Source organism: Lucilia sericata, unplaced genomic scaffold, assembly GCF_015586225.1.
Source record: "Lucilia sericata isolate MDLA Ls3-8-SP2 unplaced genomic scaffold, ASM1558622v1 Contig000185F_arrow, whole genome shotgun sequence".
NCBI lineage: Eukaryota > Metazoa > Arthropoda > Insecta > Diptera > Calliphoridae > Lucilia > Lucilia sericata.
In genome coordinates, this window is record NW_023994213.1 from 306,670 (window position 1) to 331,035 (window position 24,366).

Genomic DNA, 24,366 nt, shown 5'->3' on the forward strand with positions numbered 1-24,366 from the left:
TAGTTCAGTTTTAGTTCAATTCAAGTTCAATTTTAGTTCAGTCCTAGTTCAGTTCTAGTTCTTGTTCAGTTCTAGTTCAATTCTAGTTCAGTTCTAGTTCAGTTCTAGTTCAGTTCTAGTTCAATTCTAGCTCAGTTCTAGTTCAGTTCTGTTTATGTTTACTTTAGTTTGAGTTTATTTCTAGTTTAGTTTCAGTTTACTTCTAGTTCAGTTGTAGTGTATTAAATTAAAATGACATTTAAAATGAAAAACTTGAAATAAGGTGTAAAAAATATTTATTAAATAAATCTAAATATTTTTCAATACTTCCTTAGTTGTTACAAAATAATTACAAAAATTCAAGTACACACATCAATCACCGACATGAGAAATATTTTTACAAAAAAATTTCTTCAAAATAAATTTCTGCATGTTTCAAATTAAAAACATAATTTTAAAATGATTTTCAATATTGGCAGAAAAATGCTGTATAAAAATCTATTCATTATAAAGATGTAAAAATATTTCCCATGAAAATAACAACAAGTTAATGCGTTAAGATATGTATTTGTTTATAAAAAATATGTAAAATTAATAATTGGTAAAGACCATTGTTTGAGCTTTTTTTACAAAAATATTTATAATAATAAAAAATAAGTAGTGCAGAAATACTTAAATTAATACAAAAATAATTTGATCCTTTTTAATAAGGTTAAGGCAGTTTAGTTTTTTAATTTAGAATTTCATTCCTTTTTTTTAATAACTTAAGATGTTATTACTGTTATTATTTTGTTATTGTTGCTATTGCTGTGAGTTTTTTCTAAAAATTCATGTCCACACAAATTTTTGAATTGCGATTCTGTTTTTGACTAATTTCCAAGACTTGGAACATTTCCTGCAAAGCATCGTTGGTTTGAGTCTTACGACGATTACGTCTTAACGTCACACGACCAGATTTCAATTCACGTACTAAAGCGTCAACACCTGTAGAGGAAAATTAAGAAAATGTTATTAAATAAATCGCAAAAATATAAATTAATTTAAAATGCTTGCGTTAACACAAAACAACAATATTTTTCGATCCTTTAACACAGAAACATTTAAATTCATGCTATTTTGGGACAGTACACAATTTGATAACGAAAGATTTTATTGTTAGTAGTAGAAAATATTTTTGCAATTCACAATCATTGTCGTATCTTTGTATGTCATACAAATTTTTCAAACAAAACAATAACAACAAATTTCGACATAATATGATATTGTGAATTGGACAATTAATTTTAAATTTATAACAGAATTTATTTTCAATAACATTTAACAAGGACATTTCAGTTTACTATATAAAATTGTAACGGTGGTTGATCAATTTGTTTGGATCAATGATGCATTTTAATTGAGGTGTTATTTTTTTAATTTGTTTTACTGCTAGATACACCAAATATTAGTATTAACAAAAAAATTACCAGATCTGCAAAATATAATAGTTTTATTTAGTTATTTTAACCACTTTTGCTTTATTTCATTGCCTTTGCTAAAGAACTATTAAATTAGATTTAGATTAGTTAAATGGTTAGTTTAAAGGATTTTTAAAAATACGCAAAATATTATCGAAATCTGATCCAAACTATATGTTTGTGTTCATTTTCAATGGTGTCAACTTTCATTGTCATGACAAAGTTCGTGTATAAAGGATTATGAAAGAAACGTCCCCAAGTAAAAGATGACAATTGTTTGTATGTCAAGAGTTTTATGTCATCATACGTGGATGTCAACAGCTTTAAGAAAAATAAATTATATGAAAAGATAAATCAATTCGTTTGCTACTGCGAATAAAATCAATAGTAGGGCTTCCTGTAAATAAAAGTAAATATGACGATTTACATACATATGCAATTAGTTAGTTAATATGATACATCTGATCCGAAGAAATACACTTAAGTTACTATCGGGCCTCTTGTGTAGTCCTTTACCAGAGTCTCTGAACCAAAGGCTGTCTAAGCAAGTATTAACATCGGCGATTTTATTATAGTAGAATAAGGACTACAGGCTATACTGTAGCAGTCAAGGCTATAGGTTATACTGTAGCCTTGACTGCAAACTAAACTAGTCTATAGAATAAATCTTAGATCAAACTATAGACACCAATATAGACTAAACTGTAGACTGAACTAACGACTACACTATAGACTAGACTATAGACTAAACTATAGACTAGACTATAGATTAGGCTATAGACTAGACTAAAGACTACAGACTAGACTATAGACTACACTATAGACTAGACTATAGGCTAGACTATAGACTAGACTATAGACTAGACTATAGACTAGACTATAGACTAGACTATAGACTAGACTACAGACTAGACTATAGACTAGACTATAGACTAGACTATAGACTAGACTATAGACTAGACTATAGACTAGACTATAGACTAGACTATAGACTAGACTATAGACTAGACTATAGACTAGACTATAGACTAGACTATAGACTAGACTATAGACTAGACTATAGACTAGACTATAGACTAGACTATAGACTAGACTATAGACTAGACTATAGACTAGACTATAGACTAGACTATAGACTAGACTATAGACTAGACTATAGACTAGACTGTAGACTAGACTATAGAGTCTAGAATATACTCCATTCTATAGTCTAGCCAATATTCTATTCGATAGTCTAATCTATAATCTAGTCTATAGACTGGTCTATAGTCTAGTCTATGGCATAGTCTATAGACTATTCTATAGTGTAGACCATAGACTAGACTATAGACTAGACAATAGTCTAGACTAAGACGAAACGATAGACTATACTAAACTATATACTAGACTATAGGCTAAACTATAAACTCGACTATAGAATAGACTATAGACTATGCCATAGACTAGACTATAAACCAGTCTATAGACTAGATTATAGACTAGACTATCTATACTTTGGTTTATAGAATGCACTATTAACTAAACTTGACTTTAGTACAGACTATAGACCAGAATACATATGTATATAGAAGACTACAGACTATTCTATATACTATAAACTGTACTATAGACTAGATTGCAGACAAGTCTACAGACAATTTAGCTATTTTAGTTCTGTTAATTAAACATCGAACTCGATTTTTTATCTGTCAAAAAATACATACACATCTTATGAAAGAATTAAAAATTTTAAAAATTTGAAAAATATACAATTTTCGATGTCAAATATTTGATATACATACATACATTTTTAATAACATTCAAAAAAGTTTTTTCCTTTATATATAATGGAGGAGGCCACCCTATTTGTCTGCGTGTATAGGAAGGCAAAAAATAAATTTAAACTAAATTGAAATAAATCAATGAGATTTGAAAGAAAGAAAAAAAAAATAGACGAAGGACAAGGACAAATCAAATAACAATATACAATGAAGGTAGCAAATACATATTATAATAAAATATAATAAAAAAACTTTTATACATATCTAACAGTTAAGATTTCCCTAATTAATTTTTTGAATATCCCACTGTACAATCTCATCAGATCTTCAGTTTGCGATTGAATAACGAGTTAAGTAAGTATTAAGTTTATAACTTTAAATTATCATTTTAAATTTAAAAAATTATTAATTTCCAATTTTGTGAAGTGTAGTAATATAATTTTTCCACTAGAACGTATGAGTGCTGTAACAAGCAAAAATAATTACGTATACGCGACGTTAAACCGAGACGTTTTATTTTTGATTCTCTTTTTAAAGCAATTTTTCGAACAATAACATTTACACCCTGTATTACTCGTGTTAAAACCCAAGAGCAACAAAAACACATCAACACTAAGTATAAATAAGTCATGATTAATCGCACAAAGAAATCAACATCATCAAATTGAAATCTAAAACTATGTTAATGTCTACTAGACGAGTAGAATTCGTATATGAATGTTTCGTTTAAAATGTAAAGCCAATGTCTTATGGACATTCTAAGAAACTGGGAGGAAAAACAAGCAGGGCAAGGAAATTACCCAGAATAAAACTACAAAAGAAAATCAAGAAATTTTATACTGGAAAATATAAAAAAAGTAAAAACCCCCCAGTTGGAACTTAATAAGAAAAATATTTAAATATTATTATTATTATTTTACTCTACTAAACAAAAAATTATAGCAAATTTTGCAAAATAATAATAATATAGTTTTTGAAAATAATTTTGCTAAAATAACGAGATTTTTCGATTAGAACGGTAAAATCAGTTTTTGAGTATTTAAACATTTGATTTTTTAGTTGTTCTCTTACTAACTTTTCCATTTTATTTGTTGCTTGCAATTGTTTCTAGGATTTCATGTCAAAACGAATAATATAAAAAACATAGTTACCAGATTTTTATTAAACAAATCGCCTAAAGTAGGAAACAATTTAAAAATTAAGAATAAGTAGTATTGAACAAACTTGTAAGTACTTGCCATTCAAGTATTTGTAACGAAATTTCAAATTTGTTTAAAAAATAATAAAAAAATTAATATCTGGCAACAATTTTTCAAACAACAACAATAAGTACAAACCGTTTACTGAACAAGGAAGACAATGAATGAAACTTGATGTGGGTGTTGTTGTTGTTATTATTATTGTTGCTCTTGATGTTGTGGCTAATATAGTTTGTTGTTGTTTTCTTTTCATATTTCTTCTATTTGATGTTTGACAATGAAAATACGAGAGTTTAAACGAGTATTTTTCTACGGTTCTTAACTTGTTGTTGTTGTTGGTATTATCATCGTTTTCATGCTCGTAAACAGCTATTGTATACAAGTGTATGTGCGTATGTTCGTCTTTTTTGTGTTTGTGCGTAATTGTATTGAGTAGTATTTTTGTTTTGATGCTGTATAGAGTATGAGTGTACACGGGACCATGAGTAAAAGAATAATAATGTTGAGAATTGAATATCTTAATATTAACTATATGATCAATAATATTCCTAGTCTACTATCAAGAGTGGGACGTAATAATTACATAAAGTAATTCATTTCATAGTCAATTACAGTTACTAGTAATGTAATCACCAATTACAATTATTTGAAAATGAGACCCTTCCATTATCAAGACTACATACTACCTTATTGACTACTCATATCTTCTTTATTGCAAAGTTTACTAACTAGTTTATTAGCTAGTTTACTTTCTAGTTTATTGAATAGTCTGCTGAATAGTTTATTGGCTAGTATATTGATTGGTATATTGGCTAGTTTATTGACTCGTTTATTGATTAGATCATTGACTAATTAATTGACTTCTCTTAACCTTTTAACTATCCTACTGACTAGTATATTGATTTTTCTATTGTTTAATTTATTGACTAGTCTTTTAATTAATCACTTGATTAGTCTATTGTCTACTGCTTAGGCTAGTCCATTGACAAGTCTATTGATAAATATATTGGCTAGTCTAGTGTTCAGTTTATTACTTTCTTTATTGATTAGTTTATTGACAATTCTACTGACTAAATTATTGTCGAGATTTGTTCAGAACACAACTTTGATTTTAAAGCGAAAAAAACTGTAAACTTTTGAAATAGACCTCGTATATATATGTACACATTTATATGATTTTATTTAGACGTTGTTGTTGCTGATGTTTTTATTATTTTTTTTTTCCTATTTTTTTGTTCATTGTGTAGACAACTACACCAGGCTTCTGGTTACAACAAGTTGAAAGCATAAACGAACATATAAACACATTCAACACTTTGTTTGTGTAAATACGTAAAAACATGCCACTGTATGGAATACTGTTACTTCCTTGCCTGCCTTAGCAGCCAGCCTCAGTCACTTGGTTTGTCATCTGAACTTTGTTTAGCTTTTTAAAGTATTTCGCTTCATTTATTGCGCGCCTTTCGAACGTAAAACACATATATTTTTCGAGACGATGATATTATTTAGTTTTTGATTTTATTTAAACAAAAAAAGAATAGTAACGTATCAGTGTAAGGTGTAAAGGGAATATATAAAAGTGAAATGTAAAAAATTATAATATACCCACGATACCTATAAAATTAAGTATATATTTTTTTAAATAAAATTAAAAAAAGTTAATAAAATTATAAAAATATTAAAATATGTAAAAATTAAAAAAAAAATGCAAAATAATTGCAAAAGAAATATAAGTAAAAATGGCTTTTAATTGCAAATACATATAATTAATTTAAAATAATTAAAAATTTGTGTTTTTTGTGCAAAAATATTGTTTTTTGTTTAAATAATTAAAAAATAAATACCAAACACGGTAAGATGTTAAAATTTTAAAAAATTGCATTGCTGACCTACAAAAACACATACATACATATGTATTTAAATATACAATAACAACAACATTCTCTCAGTGGCATCACCATTATCAGTTTTACTATCAAACCCCTGCAGTTTGTTGAGGTTTTCTTATCAAACTTATAACGATTTTTTAAGATATTACTTTTTGTGAATTTAATAAGATAAAGAAAACAAAATATTTTAATCCAACTTATTCGGAGATACTAAATTGATGCTATACTTGGGTTAAGTCTAACATCGCCTTCTTATAAAACTGTTGGTTAATGCATTAAAGTATAGGTATGTGTTTGTGCAAATTTAACATTGATTTAATTGACTGTTAAGAGACAGAGAGAAAACACTATTAAAGAGATACTTGATGGAAAGATGGTTGTGTTGTATTGTTTCATTGTGCTTTTTACATATGTATTGGAATGTCAAAGTGATAATTCAAATGTTTTTAAAGGACATAATACCTTCTACTGAATAATTATAACTTAAGAAAAGTGGTCGATAGTTGTTTAAACTTAAAAAATATTGTTTAAATTGTTTTAAATCTGAGATGTTTTGAAAGAGCAGGTTTTACATGATTAAACTTGCAACTAAATGATATTAATCCGCAAGATTTCGTATTCTTTAAGGGCTTAAAGCAATTTTTCATTTATTTACTCTAACTCTCATTATTTACTCTAACTCTTGTACACAGTATGAGTGAGTACATAATACAGTGGGAGGAAAAATAAAACTTTTGTTATTTTTTTGTTCAGCTAAAACTGTTACAATATTGCAACTTGTTTTAGTACAATGAAAAATAATTATGGTTTGCCAGAGTTTTGAGATTTGCACATACATAAACACATATTAAATTAATATTATTAAGTAATCCATCCCACTATTCATGAGTATAATACACCACATTGATACCACATTAGAAGGATGCAGCATCTATTGGGTTTTATCATTTGTCATGCTAATTTTGGCACAGCTTGGATCCGTTAGTCCACGTTAATAATTTTAAGGTACTTTTTGACATCTACATAAATAAACCACGTGTATCAGTAGTAAAAACGGGGAAAAAGGTGTTCAATTCAGTATCAGTAATTGTAAATCCTTAACTTAGTACATTTGAGTTGTGTGCGTATACGAGATTCCCAGAAATGCTGTTCTCTCGGACACTCTAATACCTAGGTATGTTTGAAGGTTCTTTTTCTATTTTCCTTTAAGTTAGTGTTATGACATGTTTATTCAATTATACTACAATATTGGTAGTTGTAGTAGTAATAGTGAAGTAAAGAGTGAAGTGACTGACAGAAGCCATTCATACGCACTCGATACAACAGAGACAGTTTAAAGTGTTGTTAATTTTAAAATTTTATGATTAAAAAAAAAAACTAAAAACTTTATTTGGATTTTATAATTCGAAATAAAAGTAAGTAAGTAGTAGTAATAATTTGGCATAAAAAGTTAACAAAATTCTTTTAAATTGAGAAATTCAAAACATTCTTAAATGGGCAAATAATAAAAGTTTCTTCTACTCAAAATGATGTTTTACTTATTTATAACCAATCAATTGATTAATTAGAGTTTAAATTATTTTGATAAAATGTTGACAACACTTTTCGTGCGAATCTCCTTCATCTAAGTATGCTATAGAAGAGTTTATTATGTGATGTGATGTTAGTATTGTATACATACATACATATAAACACATTTGTAGAGTGTATAAATATTTATATACATGTGTATGCGTTAGTTAACATGTGTGTTGACATGTGTATTGCCAGGTGACTGTTAGTTTTTTGTTATTATTTTATTTATTTATTGTTTTCTTTCTACGGCTTTTTTCCACTTTTAAATCATACGTATGAAATTATGAAGGAAAATAAAATAAAGTGACATTTATTTATGTACAAACAAACACACAAATAACACTGTATGTGTTTTTTATATATTATATGTATGTATGTAGTATATAAAACTATATATTTATGATTTATAATACATACAATATTTATTTATTTATTTTGTATGACATTATAAGAGTAATAATATCAAAAGTATTATAAAATATACATTCTTACAAATGTACATACAGTGGCGGCCATGAGGTTAGCACATTTGGTATCTGTTAAATATAAAATCAAATATTTCCTATAGTTCTTAACTTTTTTAACAAATTCTTTTTTATGCGTAACACATGTCCTTCGAGGATCACGACACATTACATTTTGTTCCACTACTTTGTTGCATATAGATTTTTTTCTTTCCAAAGTACATCTACCCCCAAAAAAATCTGGACATAAGTTTAGCACAAAATAAAAAAATCATTAAAAAATTAAAAATAAAGCAAAGAAACCGGATAAATTTATGTAATTTCACTTAAAATTTTATATTTTGTAGAATAGTTGCACATTTTGATAATATAATTTCTTCTCCTGGACATAATCTTCATCAGAACCCATTAGAAATTTCATGACATAAATTTTAACTTTCAGCCCATAATTAGGCAAAATTCTTAGGAATTTGTGTTTTATTTGTTGCACCATTTCGTTTAATATGTTCCTTATTGGATTGGGATCTAGAAATTATTCTGGGCGCTGCAAACATATCAATCTCGCTCGCTTCCAAGAAGCTCCTCTCTATACTTTTAACATATTTTGGGTCATTGTCGACCAAAAAACGCCATTTAACTGAACTTTTGTCCACTAATTTTTTTACTAAAATATTTTAGAGTCTATTTTGATAGTCATACTGATCCATTTGTGCATCCACCTTGCGTATAGAACCTCCACTACGCCCGGAAAACGCCTCCGAATTCGTCATATTTCACCCATTGTGTTTTATGGTTTTAAATGTACACTTTGGTTGTTGCTGCATGTTTGGAGTACAGCATAATTACATTTTTCCATCAAATTTGATCCTATTAATCTTCAACTAGTATCCTCCAATCATGCAGATAAAGCTAAAGTGTTCCAGAGAAATCATATATCACAATGGGGGGAAATTTCATGGTATTCATTGCATTTTCTTGGCGTGCTGTTGGTCCTATATTGATGTTGGATGCAGAAATGGATCCGTATGACTATCAAAATAGGATTTTAATTACTTTATTAAAAATATCGGAGGACAAAGATGGCGTTTTTTGGTCGACATCGACCGTAAATATGCTAAAAGTGCTGATATGAGCTGCTTGGAAGCGAGCGGGATTGTCATGTTTGCAGTGCCCAGTATATTTTCTCGATTCCAATTCAATAGAGAACATATAACATGATATGGACCAACAAATAAAAGCAGAAATCACCAAGAATTTTTCCAATTTATGGGCTGAAAGTTAATATTTATGTCATGAAATTTCTAGAGGGTTCTGGTGAAGATTATGTCCAGGAGGAAGAATGATATTATCAAAATCTGCAACTATTCCACAAAATATAAAATTTTAAATGCAATAAGATAAATATAGCCGGTTGTTTGGTTTTATTTTTAATTTTTTAATGATTTTTTAATTTTGTGCTAAACTTATGTCCAGATTTTTTTGGGGGTAGATGTACTTTGGAAAGAAAAAAATCTATATGCAACAAAGTAGTGGAACAAAATGTAATGTGTCGTGATCCTCGAAGGACATGTGTTACGCATAAAAAAGAATTTGTTAAAAAAGTTAAGAACTATAGGAAATATTTCATGTTATAGGCAACATATACCAAGTGTGCTAAAATCGTAGCCACCACTGTATATGTATATGTAAGTAGGTCTGCATATACGTGTGTATTTTGTATATTTGATTTGATAAATCGGTAAAGATTTTATTTAATTTTTTACTATCTAAAACAAGTTGAATTTAAAGGTGTTAATAAAAGACTTTTTTTTTAATATTTAAGGTTACTGAACCTTAAAGTTTTCATTGTTGGCATTTAAATTATTTAAAATGGATTTGAAATCAAAATATGACGACTTTTTCTCTTTTATAGTGCGTATACTTCATATTGTATTCTAATGGAATTCTATATTGTTCATACTCATCAGGCTTCCAAAAAAAGTGTTGTCAATTTTTCCAATTAAAGCAAAAACCTGTTTTTTTTAAAGAAAAAATCCCAAAATTGTAATAAAATAGCACGATTATAGATCATAGACTAGTCAATGGAAAGATAATTTACTACTTCATAGTATAGTCAGTACTTAATCGACTTTTTCATATACATATATACATACATGCATATTTGTTCACAGACTACTTAATAGAATAGTACAAAAAATATATTTTCACTTAATAGCACGATTATGGTGTCAATAATTAACAGACTCATCAATAGACTTGTTAATAGAAAAATCTAGGGACTATTTCATCGACGAAGTCATGGACTAGTTAATAGACTACACCATATACTACTTTATAGTTTAGTCAGTACTAGTTTCTAGACTAGACAATATAGTTTTTAATAGTCTAGTTAGTAGACAACTTAATCGATAAATCAACATACTCTTTCATAGACAAGTTAATAGTCAGTTCATAGAATAGTTAACAATCTAGTTTACTGACTTGTCCATTGACTACTGAATAGACTAGTTCATAGATAGGTCAACAGACTAGTTCAAAGAGTTACAAACAGACTAGTATATATACTATTTAAACATCACCATATACTTAATTAGTTTATGGACTATTTAATAGAGTCCATGGTTATAATCATCGACAAGTCAGTGTCGATTCATAGAATATTGCATAGATTAACACACAGAAAAGTCAATAGACTAGACCATAGAGTAGCCAATAGACTTGTTCATAGACTATTTATTTTAAATACATAATTGTAAATATACAAGTTCATCTCCATATATACAATAATATATAACATAATATATAATATATACAATAAATAACTAGTCTATTTAGAAAATAAAAAAACTTCCGAAATTGCTTCTAGAATTATCAAGAATTATTATCTTATATGGATATTTAACGAGATTTTACGGTTAGTTCTTGTTGTAAAATTCAAACATATTGCATTAAATTACTTTAAACAACAAAAAATCTATAATTTAATAAGTACAATCCAAACACTATTTAAACGTTACGAATACAATTAGCTGTCAATCATAAAGAACATGAACAGTTTTCTTTGTTCCTTGGCAAAAAAAAAAAAACAGAAAATAATACTTATTCAAAAAAAGAGGAAATTAAAAAAGCAAATAAACAAGTATCTACTAGATACATATTGAACGCAAATACGCACACACAAAAATCAAAATAATTTTCAATTTATAGTAAACTATAAGATACAGGGTGTAACAAATTAGAGTGAAGAATATAAATTAAAAGGAAAAGGCTCCAACTCTTCACACTCTTTTATTGGAAGAAAATATTTTTGAAATTTTGCTTATCACTGAGAATTGTTTGTAATATCACATATCTTATATTACTATTCTGTATTTATTGATTGACACAAACTCTTTTGCTTTAACTTTTTTTCAATTTACAGACTTTTTTGTAATATTTTTCCATTATTTTACTAATTATATTTTTACCAAAACGACAGTGTATGAGAGAGTATAAATAGATATTTAATACTTGCAAAAACTTTCAGAAATATGTAGGCGGTTATTTGGTTGTGAGGTGAAACTAGTGTTGATAGTTATTTAAAGTTTTATTATTATTTTTTGTATATTTGTTGTTTGTTTCGAATTTATTTGTGCTCTTATAATTTGTATAAAACTTAATAATTTGTTTAAAAGTTGTTGAAAACTATAGACACACACACACTTACGCGCTGTATACAACAAATAATAATTTAATAAAGTTAATTAAATTGGGTTAAGTCTACACAACTAAATTCAAATGAAAGCAATAATAGTAGAGTTTTTGTTTTACCACAAATAAAAGTTTTTAAACAAAATATAAAGATTCAAAAACTTATAAAAAGTGGAAATTTGTATACGTAATAGCACACAGATCGGTTACTAGAAGGGCACAGTAATTCGCAAGCAAATATGCGAAGAATTTGAAAAGGTTATTAGATTCAGCACACAGCAGGATGTGTTTACTGTTACTGTGATAATATAATAATTTAATTGCCATAATCTAATTTAGTTCTCAATAATTGCAATAAAAACGTATCTCTATTTCTTTCGCATAAATTTGCAGAATCGGGGCTAATAGATTCTGAATTATTTAAATTCAATAATTTAAAAAAAAAATGTAAATAAATTCGATCCGCACTAATACCTATTTCAATGTATTGCAAACTATTAGACCAAATAAAAATGCCGTTTAATGTCTTCTTTTTCCTTTAAGTGGGTACAACACAAAAAAAAATAAATAAATAAATTATAATAAAGAAATACTAGCAATACAACAATTCTTGGAGTGTGAATGTGTACATTACGAGAATATTGAAATTTATTGTGTATTTGTTGCATGAAAAAGGTTTCTTAGAAACCCATGATTGCTGCCATGGTTGTTTATTAGTTTGTTTGTATGTGTATGTGTGTATTTGAAATGTACAGGAGTATACGAAATCACAGCATACTTAATAAGAGGAAAAATTTTAACACAAATGCTGGGGAAAACAATAAATACATAAATTTAAAGAAATTAATTTTTTTTTTTTTAAATTTTAGCACAAAATACTTTATTTCGACTTTGAAACGAATCTTTGTTCAACAAATTAAAGTGCAATTACTTAAAGGTCTGTTAGAATATATGCTGACTCTTGAATTTCTTTCTTCGTACAACGTGGAATATATTCCTGGTGATTTCCAAACATTTGTTCATTAGCATAATCGATTTTGTATCAATTAATTAAAATATATAAACAAATATTGACAGATTGTCGTAACTGTCACTTTTATTCTTACAACTTTCACGTGCATACATATGTATATTTACATATAAAACACTTTTGCTCTCTCGCAATCTAGTTGTTCTCTCTCACGTATCAAAGATGGAAAATTGTACTTTTTACGGTACTAGACTAATCAATGGATTAGTTCCAGAATTAATAAATGGGTTAGTTTATAAACTTGTCAATAGATTAATCAATATACTATTCAGTAAACAATCGAGTGGAATCAATAGACTAGTCAAAATAATGGTTAATAGACTAGTCCACAGACTTGTCAAAAGACTAGTTAATAGACAAGTAGAGTGTGCCTCCGGTAGGTTAGTATTTAGTATTCCAACATTTTTTCGCATTTGATGAACTAATAGACTAGTTAATAATATAGTCTAAAGCCTAGTCTGTAGACTAAGTAATATACAATTCAGTAGACTAGTCAGAGGACAAGTAATCAAAGGACTAGTCCATTAAGTAATTAATAAATTAATCTATTAAGTAAACGATTCAGTAGACGAGATAATAGGACTAGATCATAGGCTGTTCCATATACTAGTCAATGAACTAGTTAGTAGAGTAAACTAGTCAATAGACTAGTCGATGGATTAGTCCATAGACTAATAAATAGACTAATCAATATATTAGTCAATGAACTTATCAATAGACATCAGTATATAGTAATCAATATAGAATAGTGAAAACACTTTAGTTCCTAGGCTAATCAGTATACTAAAACAATTTAATAGATCAGCCAGTAAACCAGTTCATAGACTTTTCAATAGACTAGTCAATATTGATATTTCTGTAATACTTTTTCAAAATTTAAATTTTCCATGCCTGTCACGTGTTATAATTTCTTTTTATTTTTCCATTTAACAACTCAATATGTAAATTTGAGTGCATGAAATAATCAAAATGCTCTTTCTCTCCCGCTCTCAACAGGAATCACATTTGTTTTTGTTTGTTAAGTATCAGTATTACAGTATCTGAATGTCTAAATGTATGTGTGTGTGGGGGGTGTGCGTGTCAATGTGTTAAAGTTCACATGTACGTATACGTAGTTTTTCCAAGACCGACTATGGTGCAGAAGGAAAGAAAATTACGTAGAACCTACCTGTTGCTGCTTCTGGCTGTACTTGTTGCTTAACAGTCTCAATAAGTTTCTGACCACCGCCAATATTATTCGATTTATGTAAATTATGCTGCGCTATGCGGTCTGTAAAAGTAGAGTCGTGTAATGACGATATGCCTGCTGTATGAGTGGCACTGGTAGTAGCAGTAGTAGTATTTGAGGAAGTGGTAGTATTAGCATTAAAAGCGGTAGTTGCCTTATAAAGTAAATTAGCGGGCATTGGTGGTGGTGGAGGCGGTGGTAGTAGAGGCGGGGTTATGGGTTCGGTTTTAGTCTTCTCCTGATTTTTGTATTTTTCTAATTCCTTTTCAGCCGTTTCGGCTCTTGCTATAGCCTGGCGTAATTCTTCTTCCAATATGGATAGTTTTAATTGAAATTTTTTTAGTTCATCGTTAGTATTTTTTTCTATAGCCGCCTCCATTAGGAATTGCTACAAATAGTGGTAAAGTTGTAAAACAAAGAACAAAAGAAGGGGGTTAGGAAAACAACAATTAGTAGACTTTCGTTTTCTTTTAAAGGAACTACTAGAATTAAAACATTTTTTTAGGAAATCAATAATTGTAATTAAATCCCATAAACCCAACTACATATGTACATACAGTTTGGTAGTAGTAAAAGTTTAGAATATAAAACAACAACAACAACAATAATAAGCAGAAAGCGTTTTTAAAATAAATGTTAGTATATTAATTTTTGCTAACTAAATTAAGGTTTATTTTACTTTTAATTTTTTCTGATGTTTTACTTTTTTGCCTTGTAAAATGACCGACCTTCACCATAATTATTTCATATATTTTTTTCGCTTTTCTTCTTTACAATTTCTATGAAATACGCAAAGAAGAGTAGAGTGTTATTTTCTTTATGTTGCCAACTAAGGAAGGAATAGAGGAAGAAGTAGTAGAAGTTGAAGCATTTTCTAATGATTTTCTTTTAATAAAGTTGTTGCGGTTGTTGTTGGTAGGTTGTGTTGATATTACTGGTGGTTGTGGTTATGGTTGAGGTGGTGGCGGTTGTGCGATTTGTTCTTCTTGCGCGGTTTGTGGAGTTGGGTTACTTTTAAATATATTTATATTTCTAAAGAAACCCGATACACGTTTTAAGCCCTAATATTTGTTCGTACATACAACAACACATGTATTATAATTTTTTGAAAAAAAGAGGAACATTTTTCAAATCATAATAATGATTATATATGAATGACGATGATAATAAGTAATGATCATAAATACGAGTATGCATGATTGTAGTGAATGACAATATTCAGGAGGTTTGTGTACTTAATTTCTAAATAATAATTTGTGTTTAAGAAATCTGTGTAAAAGAATTTTGTTTCGTGAATTTTTGTCTATTTAAGTAGCACAATGATTTATTTAGAAAGAATTTTATTGATCTTTGATTGAGAGTAACTTTTTTTGCAAAAGATTTCTATATAGATTAAGGAATTTTCCAAAGGATATTTGTTAAAATGTTTTGAAATAATAAATATCTCAAAAACTCTGCTCTTTATTCAGTTATCGCTATTCAGTCTAACTTCTTACTTAAAATATTAAGTTCAAATTTGTCTACATCTTTAAAATGTAATGAATTTGGCAAGTTATCATAATTTTGTGTTATACACTGCATTACCCACCAAACTGCATTACCGTATAACAAGAAGTTTTTTGTGTTTTTGTAATATCCGGTTTCATTATGACTCAGTGATATTTATGATTTATTAATTTCAAACAAAACTATTCCCTATTTATGTGTTGAACCGTAGTTTTTAAATTTAAACATAAAAATAAAAAGTTTTTAAAAAATTCAACTACCAAAAGAATTCTTTATATCCAAATAAATCATTGTGCACTAACTATAAAAATATACATACATCCAAAAGTAATAAATTTACTTTTAATAAATAAATATATGAAAATAAACAAAAAGAAGAAAAATAAATAGCAAATAAATAACATCTTTAACTTACCATCTCAACAATACGTTCGTTATGATCACGATTTTGTGTTTCAACTTCATCTTTAATCTGTTCAAATTCTTCATTTGTTTTGATGGTGGTGGGCGAGGGTGTTGGTATTGGTGTCGATGTGCGAGATGTGGGACCATCGGTTAGATCGCGTGTTTTAGCTGTCAGTTCATCATTACGTTGTTTTAACTTAATTAAAGCAGACTCCATTCTAAGTAAATAAAACGTTTATTTATAGTAATTAAATAAATATTTAATAAATTGTCTTACTTTTTACTAGTCTCTACACTTTCTTTCATATTTTCCGTTAAAAGTTTAGCTACTTTAGTGAGATTTGTATTTTCAGTACGTAAAGTTTCATTTTCTTCTTCCAAATGATGTTGCTAAATGAAGAAATATGGACAAAATGTTTAAATGAAATTATAATTAAACAAATAAACAGAAAACGTACATAAGTGTTTTGTTGATTATTTACTTTTCTTATTTTTTAAGTTTTTATTATATTTCTTCATTATTTTTACTTACATTTTCAATTAGTTCGGCTATTTTTTCATTGGCTTCATACAATTGCAGCTCTACTGAATTCATAGAATTTTTCAACACTAAAAATTCATCAACAATTTTCTCCACTAAATCACTGGTCAGGGGAGTTGCCATTGTGGTATCAACATCTATAATGCTTTCCATGTCATTATTGCCACTAAGTAGGGGCAGCATTTTAACAATTTTCGATTTTAAACTGTGTGAACAGTTGACATTGTGTGAGAAATTCTGTTGACGATCTTGTAGTAATTGCAATTCTTGTTGTAGTCTATAATTATATTTTAGATAAACTTTATATAAGTTAGAAATAGTTTAATGTTACAAAATTTACCCATTAATATTTTCCACTTTCATTTTATGCAATTTATCCAAGGCGTTACGCTCATTTTGCACTTTATTGAATTTGACTGTCAAGCCTTTGATTTCGACATCTAATTCTAAATGTTGTTTCTTTAGCAAATCCAATTCATCTGAAAGTTTGGTATTATCTTCTAGTAACTCGTTTTGTATTTTTTTATCTAAAGTAAAATGTTTAGAAATTGTAGTGATATAAATTGAGAGAGAAAAAAACAAACTTACGGTCCTCTAATTGCAATTTTAAAGCTTTATTTTCTTCTTTTAAGGCTATATTGTCCTCTAGTAGGGTAAATAAATCTGTTTCCGGATCTTGTTCATTGTAGTCTGGCTCTCGTACTCTACTGCGACTGCGAGTTTTACCTTCTTGTGTGCGAAATTTCGCCACTGGTATGCGTCCTCTACGTTCCATGGTTTTTGATTTCTTTGAAAGTGTAAAGTTGGTAAATTTGTTTTTTATATATTGAGAACAAAATGTGATTGTGTGTAGGTAACTCTTTGACATGTAGTGAGAAATATTTATTCTACAAATTTTACATATTTAAGCTTTTTGGGAATGAAATATAGTAGTATATTTATGGGGTACCGGTTTCTGACTTGCAGCTAGTATATCAATTTCAAAAATGTAGTTTTAGTTTAAAACATATTTTTTACATCTCTATTTAAAAGTTAACTAACTAACATACTAACTAACTAACTAACTAAACTAACTAACTAACTAACTAACTAACTAACTAACTAACTAACTAACTAACTAACTAACTAACTAACTAACTAACTAACTAACTAACTAACTAACTAACTAACTACTAACTAACTAACTAACTACTAACTAACTAACTAACTAACTAACTAACTAACTAACTAACTAACTAACTACTAACTAACTAACTAACTAACTAACTAACTAACTAACTAACTAACTAACTAACTAACTAACTAACTAACTAACTAACTAACTAACTAACTAACTAACTAACTAACTAACTAACTAACTAACTACTAACTAACTAACTAACTAACTAACTAACTAACTAACTAACTAACTAACTAACTAACTAACTAACTAACTAACTACTACTAACTAACTAACTAACTAACTAACTAACTAACTAACTAACTAACTAACTAACTACTAACTAACTAACTAACTAACTAACTAACTAACTAACTAACTAACTAACTAACTAGAAATAAAAATTCCAAAGACACATACATATTAATGTATAAATAAAATTAAAATTTATTTTAAATTTTATAAAATTCTTTTAATGCACTGCATTACCCACCAAAGTCAGATGAAACTAATTAGATTTCTTATTTTAAAGGAAAAGATTGTTATTAGTTACAATCCATGTTTCATGTATTGGCATATCCGGCATCCATTATTGTCTGCTGATTTCTATTATTTAATGATTTCCAACCGAGAAACAGACAGAATTATGATACTAAAATGAGTTAGTTATTGAATGAAAAGTTTGAATTATTAATAACAACATACGCATAAACAAAAAAACTATACACAAACAACAAATGTTCTAATAAAAATTTAACCAAATTCAAAACAAACTAGACATGCAGTCTATATAATATAGAAATAAGAACTTTATAAAAACAAAGGAAAAAAAATTACAAAATTTAAAATACTACCAAATTTTTTACAAAAAATGAGGAAGTCTTGAATAACCATAAATCAAATATGGTGTGAAAAGGTCAAATATACAAACATGTAAATTTAATTTCAGAATCAATTAAATAAACTCTTAACATAAAATATTTATCATATATGAAAAAAGGTAAACTAAACTTAAAACACAAAACTAATCTTTTTGTATAAAAAATGTTAAACTACAAATAAAGTTATTAACAGAAAGAACAAACTACTTGTTGCTTCACACACTTAAGAAGAAAAAAACAGACAAAGAATTTACAATGAAAACTAAATAAATTAAAAAAAAATGTGTTAAACAATAAACAAAAAAGTACGTGACTCATATTGAAATTATAAAGACGTACATTATACAACTACAATAATTTATAAACAAAAAGAAGAAGACGAACGAATGTTTATTTTCTGTTTTAAGAAATAACTTTTTTTATTCAATTTGATTTTTTTATTTTAATTGTCGCTCATGAAATACAACGACCAATTCTAATTTGTAATAATTTAATAAAACGATTTCCTAAGAAGCTTCAATCGAAATAATCTGCATGATATCATTTTAAAAATAACTTGACCAATTTCAAAATTTTCTAATTGTGGTTGAGGTCAAGGGGGTGTGTGTATATATATCTGTATATATTTTCCTTATCTCAAAGCATTTTAAGCAGTTTTAGAATAAATGTAAGCAAATGTCATAGCATATAAATGGAAATATGCCAAGCGAAATGACTATTTAAACAAATATTTATTATGGATGATACGTCAAACAGCTGTTTTTACTATTAATCTAGTTTAAATTTGTTTTTATACTTTTTTTCAGAAATTTAAACAATTGAACAATTATTGAGTGAAAATTTTAATTATTTATTTAAATATTTTAAATAAAATTTTCGCTTTTAGAATATAAAGAGGAGTGGCATTTTTCATTTGTTATAAACTCTTGACCTACTTTGCTAAATTAACTACTACTTAGTTTTGGAAAAACCTAAAAATATTATTACAAAACAATGATTTTTAAAAAATAAAAACTTCTGTTTTTCTTTCTCACTATATAATATAATTATTTTATTAGCTTGTTTTTGACATAAAACATAAAATAGCAGACATAACAGTAGAAACAAATAAATATAATGTGCGTGTGAATGGCAGCGCCACATTTTGGGGCAATCATGTATTGAATGTATATCTATACTGTTGAAGATAATACTGATGAAGAAAAGAAAACTTTCTAAAACAAGTTTATGTATGTTAATCCAAAGTAAACAAAAGAAAGAAATAAGAAAACTATTTTAAAAAAATCAATTTAAAAATAAAATTGAAATTAACAATACTTATTTTAAATTTGTATTATGAACTTAAAGGGGAATGGAAAAAATTTTGAAATATGATTGCATTAGAGCTATAATTTCTACTATTATTTAGATGTAATATTATATGTATCTTTATACAGATTTTATATGACATTTATTAATAACAAATTAAACAAAACAAGTTTAATTATATTATTAGAAGACCAAATGGTTTCCTTTTTCTATATAAAATTTGTTAAGCTTTTTCAGTTCTGTCAGTAAAAGATCAGGGTTTTCCTTTAGAAAATAAGCTTTTTCTAGAGGATTGTAGCTTTTTCTATAGAAAAGTTGTCTGTAACAGAGCAGCTTTTTTTATAGAAAAATTGTCTGCAATATAGCAGTTTTTTTATATATTTAATTTTCTTCAACGGAGCAGCCTTTTCTATAATAGACCAGTTAGACACGTTGTCTGTATTATAGCAGATTTCTATACAAAAATTGTCTGCAATAAAAGCAGCATTTTCTATAAAAAGTTTTCTGTAACTGAGAAACATTTTCTATAGAAATGTTACTGTTAACAAAGGCATTTTCTATTGAAAAGTTTTCTGCCCCTCTTTAGGGCCCCTCTTTCTATATAAGAAAAAGCTTTTTCAGTTGTCAGAAACATATCAGCTTTTTCTATAGAAAAGTTTTCAGTGCTTTTTCTATAGAATGGCACTGTTCTATAAGAACAGCATTCTCTAAAAAAAGGTGTCTGCCAGAATAGGTCCTTTTCCATCGAAAAGTTGACAGTAAATTAGCTACATTTTATAGAAAATTTGTATTATTCAAATGAGCTTTTTCTAGGAATAAGTTCTCAACTACAGAGCAACTTTTTATAAAGAAATTTCTATCATTTTTAAGTTGTTATAAAAAGTTTGCCAATAATACAATTTCTCAATAAATTGAAATTTATTATTGACCTTTACACTCAAATAAAATATGTATATGGGTATGGGTTTGGAAATTTAAATTTACTGTATGATTTTTAAAAGGACGAATATTAAGTGATATTCTGAGCAGATCGATAAATATTAAGGTGGATATACATAGGATCTGTGTAAAGTGATCTTAGTAATGACTTGATGACTTTCTACTTAGTAAGCAAAACAAATTTAAATAATTTCATTTGCATATTTGTAAATTAGAATCGACACAAAGTTTAATGAAACTGACCCATTTTAATAAAAACAATATTTGCTTTATTTTACTCAATGTATGACTAAACAATTAAAAATATTGAATGCATTGGAGGACAGACGGCGGAAGGACGGCAACTTTTTGTGAAAGAAATCACTAAATGAATGAATAAATATTTTGTTTGTTGTGGTTGTGTTTTGGTTTTGTGTAAAGTGTGGGATGTCTGTACTTGACTAACTGGTTCTTTGTGGTTAATTGTTTGGTGGGATGGATAATACTACAAACGAGACGGGATATGTATTTATATGGCGATAATAAAACCTAGACCTATTTATGTGGTACAAAATATATAGTGTAATATTAAATAACACAGAAATAACAAAATAATTGTACAATAAAATTAAAAAAATTTTTGTAATAATAAAACATACCTATAGCTGTATATTATTTACAAATGTAAACTACTACATACCTATAAAAATACAATTTTTATTTTGAGAAAAACAAATTTGTTGCAAAAAATTATCAAAACAAAACAAACTCTTTTCAAATATAAATTTCTAGGAGTGATTAATAAAAAAGCAAAATTTGCATAGCTATTAATAAAATATAAATAAATTTCTACACAACATGTCAAAAAGTGGTATAAAATAAACAATAATATAAAATTTTATTAAAATACCAACCGTTAAATTATTTTCATGGAAAATCTTCTTGAGATTGTAAACAAAGTTGTTTGTTTTCCTTTGTAATCAATAATTATAAATTATAATATCAGTAAATATTTAATTAATCTTGTACCAAAATGCCAACAAATCAGAGGGTTTTGTTGTTTTTTCTTGTATTTGTTTTTGTCTTGTAAAGAAATGCACGCACTTGTTGTTTTTTTTATCTCTTGGGTTTTTTATTAGGTTTTGTTTTTGTTATTTTCTTTTGCTTATTACTTTCTGAATAAAGCAAGCTTTCTTTCGAACACTTTTATTTAAAATAAAATAACTCGTATTTTAGCTTCTTTTCTCTTTTAAAGTTTAAAATTTTTGTTTAGATTTATGAAAATATAAGTAATTTTTACTTATATTTTATTTTTTCTTTAAATATTCTTAATTCCCTCTTCTTTTTACGTCATTCACTTATAAAAATTACACTTCGACTAATTTTTTTTAGTTTCATTGAATAAAAAACGGCAAAAAAGAAATGAATAAAATAAAGTGCACAGTGTTGCCAATAATATTCATGAAAAAAGGTCTAAAAACTCTAGGGTTAAAAAAGCACTAAGTTTTTTTAGTAATTATGTACATTTTAAAGAAAGTTGTACGATTTTCCTATTTACTATCAACATATTTATATTGAATTGTATTACAATTCAACGATAACCACTAGCTAATTCAACGAAAAAGATACCAAATAAATGTTTTACCTTGTTGAGAACTCAAAAAGCGCTAAATACAGTGCTAAAAGCACTATGTTGGCAACAAAGAATCAGATAACAAAGCAGAAATTAACAACAACACTTTTGGAAAGCTTCAAGGCGAATTCAGATAAGGTGGTGTTATTCAATCAGCTGATAATTTTTTTTTCTTACGTAGCTGTCAAAGTTTGTTATTGTTTACATTTTTATATTTAAAAATTTCCGTTAAACGGAGAAAAACTTATTTAATATTTTGAATTATATATGTAAAAAATCTGAAAATACAAAGCATATCGCAAGGCGGATTCAGATAAAGTTCTGCAACAACAACATTTTACATGTATTTTGTTTTTGCATTTGGTTTACGTAAAATTTTTAATTGAGTGCCTGAAGTTAAGTAAAACTTAATTTTTTGTGAAAAATAAACATAAAAAAGTACATATTCATGAAAATATTATATTACGAATGAATGAATATTTGTTGCGAATGGATAATTCTACACCGGCGGAGTAATTTTCAATATTTGGCCATAATGTAGCAGCCGCCAGCCGGGAAAATACTTCATATGCGTTTCTTAATATTAAGTGTTCAGGAAGAGATTTTTTTAGTTAATCACGTTATCTACACAATTTTAATATAAAATATAAAACAATATTGTGTAATATGTTAACATTTAATAGAAAAAAATATTTTTCCTAAATAACATATTTGTATACATACCAATTATGCCATTATTTAAATAAAATGATATTTGTTTACGAGATGCTTGGTATTTTTAGATTTTTTACATAAATAATTCAAAATATTAACGGAGTTTTAAATGTTTAAATATAAAAATGTAAACAATAACAAACTTTGACAGCTACGTAAACCAGGCGAATTAAGAAAAAAATTATCAGCTGATTGTATAACACCACCTTATCTGAATTCGCCTTGAACACTACCTTATATGAATTCGCCTTGAACAACACTTTTGGAAAGCTTTTTGACAGCAAGATGCAGTATTGCCATATTTATAAGTTAAAAAAGCTAAGTGCTGCCATATTAAGCTTTTGTCTTTGTTTATAAACATTCCAGTTTATCGATAAAAGTAAAATAAAAGCTTTTTCGCTTTTACTTTTAAAAACACATCACTAAAAGTGAGGCGGTAAATATAAAATATTTAATGGTGAACAGTTTATTTGACAGTTTAGTGTTAAAAATGTGATTTGTTTTGGTACGTATAATATAACTTTTTGGATTCTTTTTAATACCCTACACCACTATAGTGTGGAGGGTATTATAAATTGGGTATAGGAATATATTAATGTATGTATGTATGTATACCAATCGTCTCAGAATCATTATCTAAGTCGATTTGTCTATGTATGTATGTCTGTCTATCCATTCAATTTTCAAGATAATTTGATGAAATTCAGAACATACATAACGCTCATTTACTACAAGAATGGCATAATTATATAAAAGTATTTTCGATAAAAATCACTTTGAATGTTTAATAACATTTTAATATTTTTAAATAACTTTTAAACAAATCCCAGAATTTGAAAAGTGGAACCAGATTTAGATAGTAAAGTTTAATAGGTATGTTTTTCATCTAAATTTAAGTTAAGTTTTAACAAGAAATCGATCTCACAAAATAATATCAATTTGATAAACCTATACATATGAAAGACTTTAGATGCATGTTTTGTAGCCCTCGGTTATAACGAATAAAATAAGGACAAAAACTGGGATTTTG

The 24,366-nt window shown here is 27.2% G+C and overlaps 1 protein-coding gene across 3 annotated transcripts; it reads right to left on the reverse strand.

The window, feature by feature from the left end:
• Positions 1-260: 260 nt before the first annotated feature.
• On the reverse strand, positions 261-22,369 carry LOC119601668 (shootin-1). Of its 3 annotated transcripts, XM_037952769.1 has the most exons (8): positions 21,904-22,369; positions 17,312-17,510; positions 17,064-17,250; positions 16,715-17,000; positions 16,460-16,572; positions 16,193-16,400; positions 14,212-14,659; positions 261-963 (listed from the first exon to the last, which is right to left on the reverse strand). In XM_037952769.1, exons 2-8 carry the CDS (start codon positions 17,496-17,498, stop codon positions 800-802), a joined length of 1,593 nt encoding a protein of 530 aa, XP_037808697.1. In that variant the 5' UTR covers positions 17,499-17,510; positions 21,904-22,369; the 3' UTR covers positions 261-799. The 3 variants fall into 3 exon arrangements, with proteins under 3 accessions (XP_037808697.1, XP_037808699.1, XP_037808698.1); XM_037952771.1 differs by lacking the exon at positions 14,212-14,659 and having other exon boundaries at positions 896-963; XM_037952770.1 differs by lacking the exons at positions 261-963; positions 14,212-14,659 and adding an exon at positions 15,094-15,332.
• Positions 22,370-24,366: the final 1,997 nt, after the last annotated feature.

Coding starts and splice junctions, on each gene's coding strand:
- LOC119601668 (XM_037952769.1), bottom strand. CDS start 17,498: ATGGAACGTAGAGGACGCATACCAGTGGCGAAATTTCGCACACAAGAA. Junction 17,001..17,063: donor AAAGTGGAAAATATTAATGG/GTAAATTTTGTA, acceptor ATATAATTATAG/ACTACAACAAGAATTGCAAT. Junction 964..14,211: donor ACAGCCAGAAGCAGCAACAG/GTAGGTTCTACG, acceptor TTTCCTCTACAG/GTGTTGACGCTTTAGTACGT.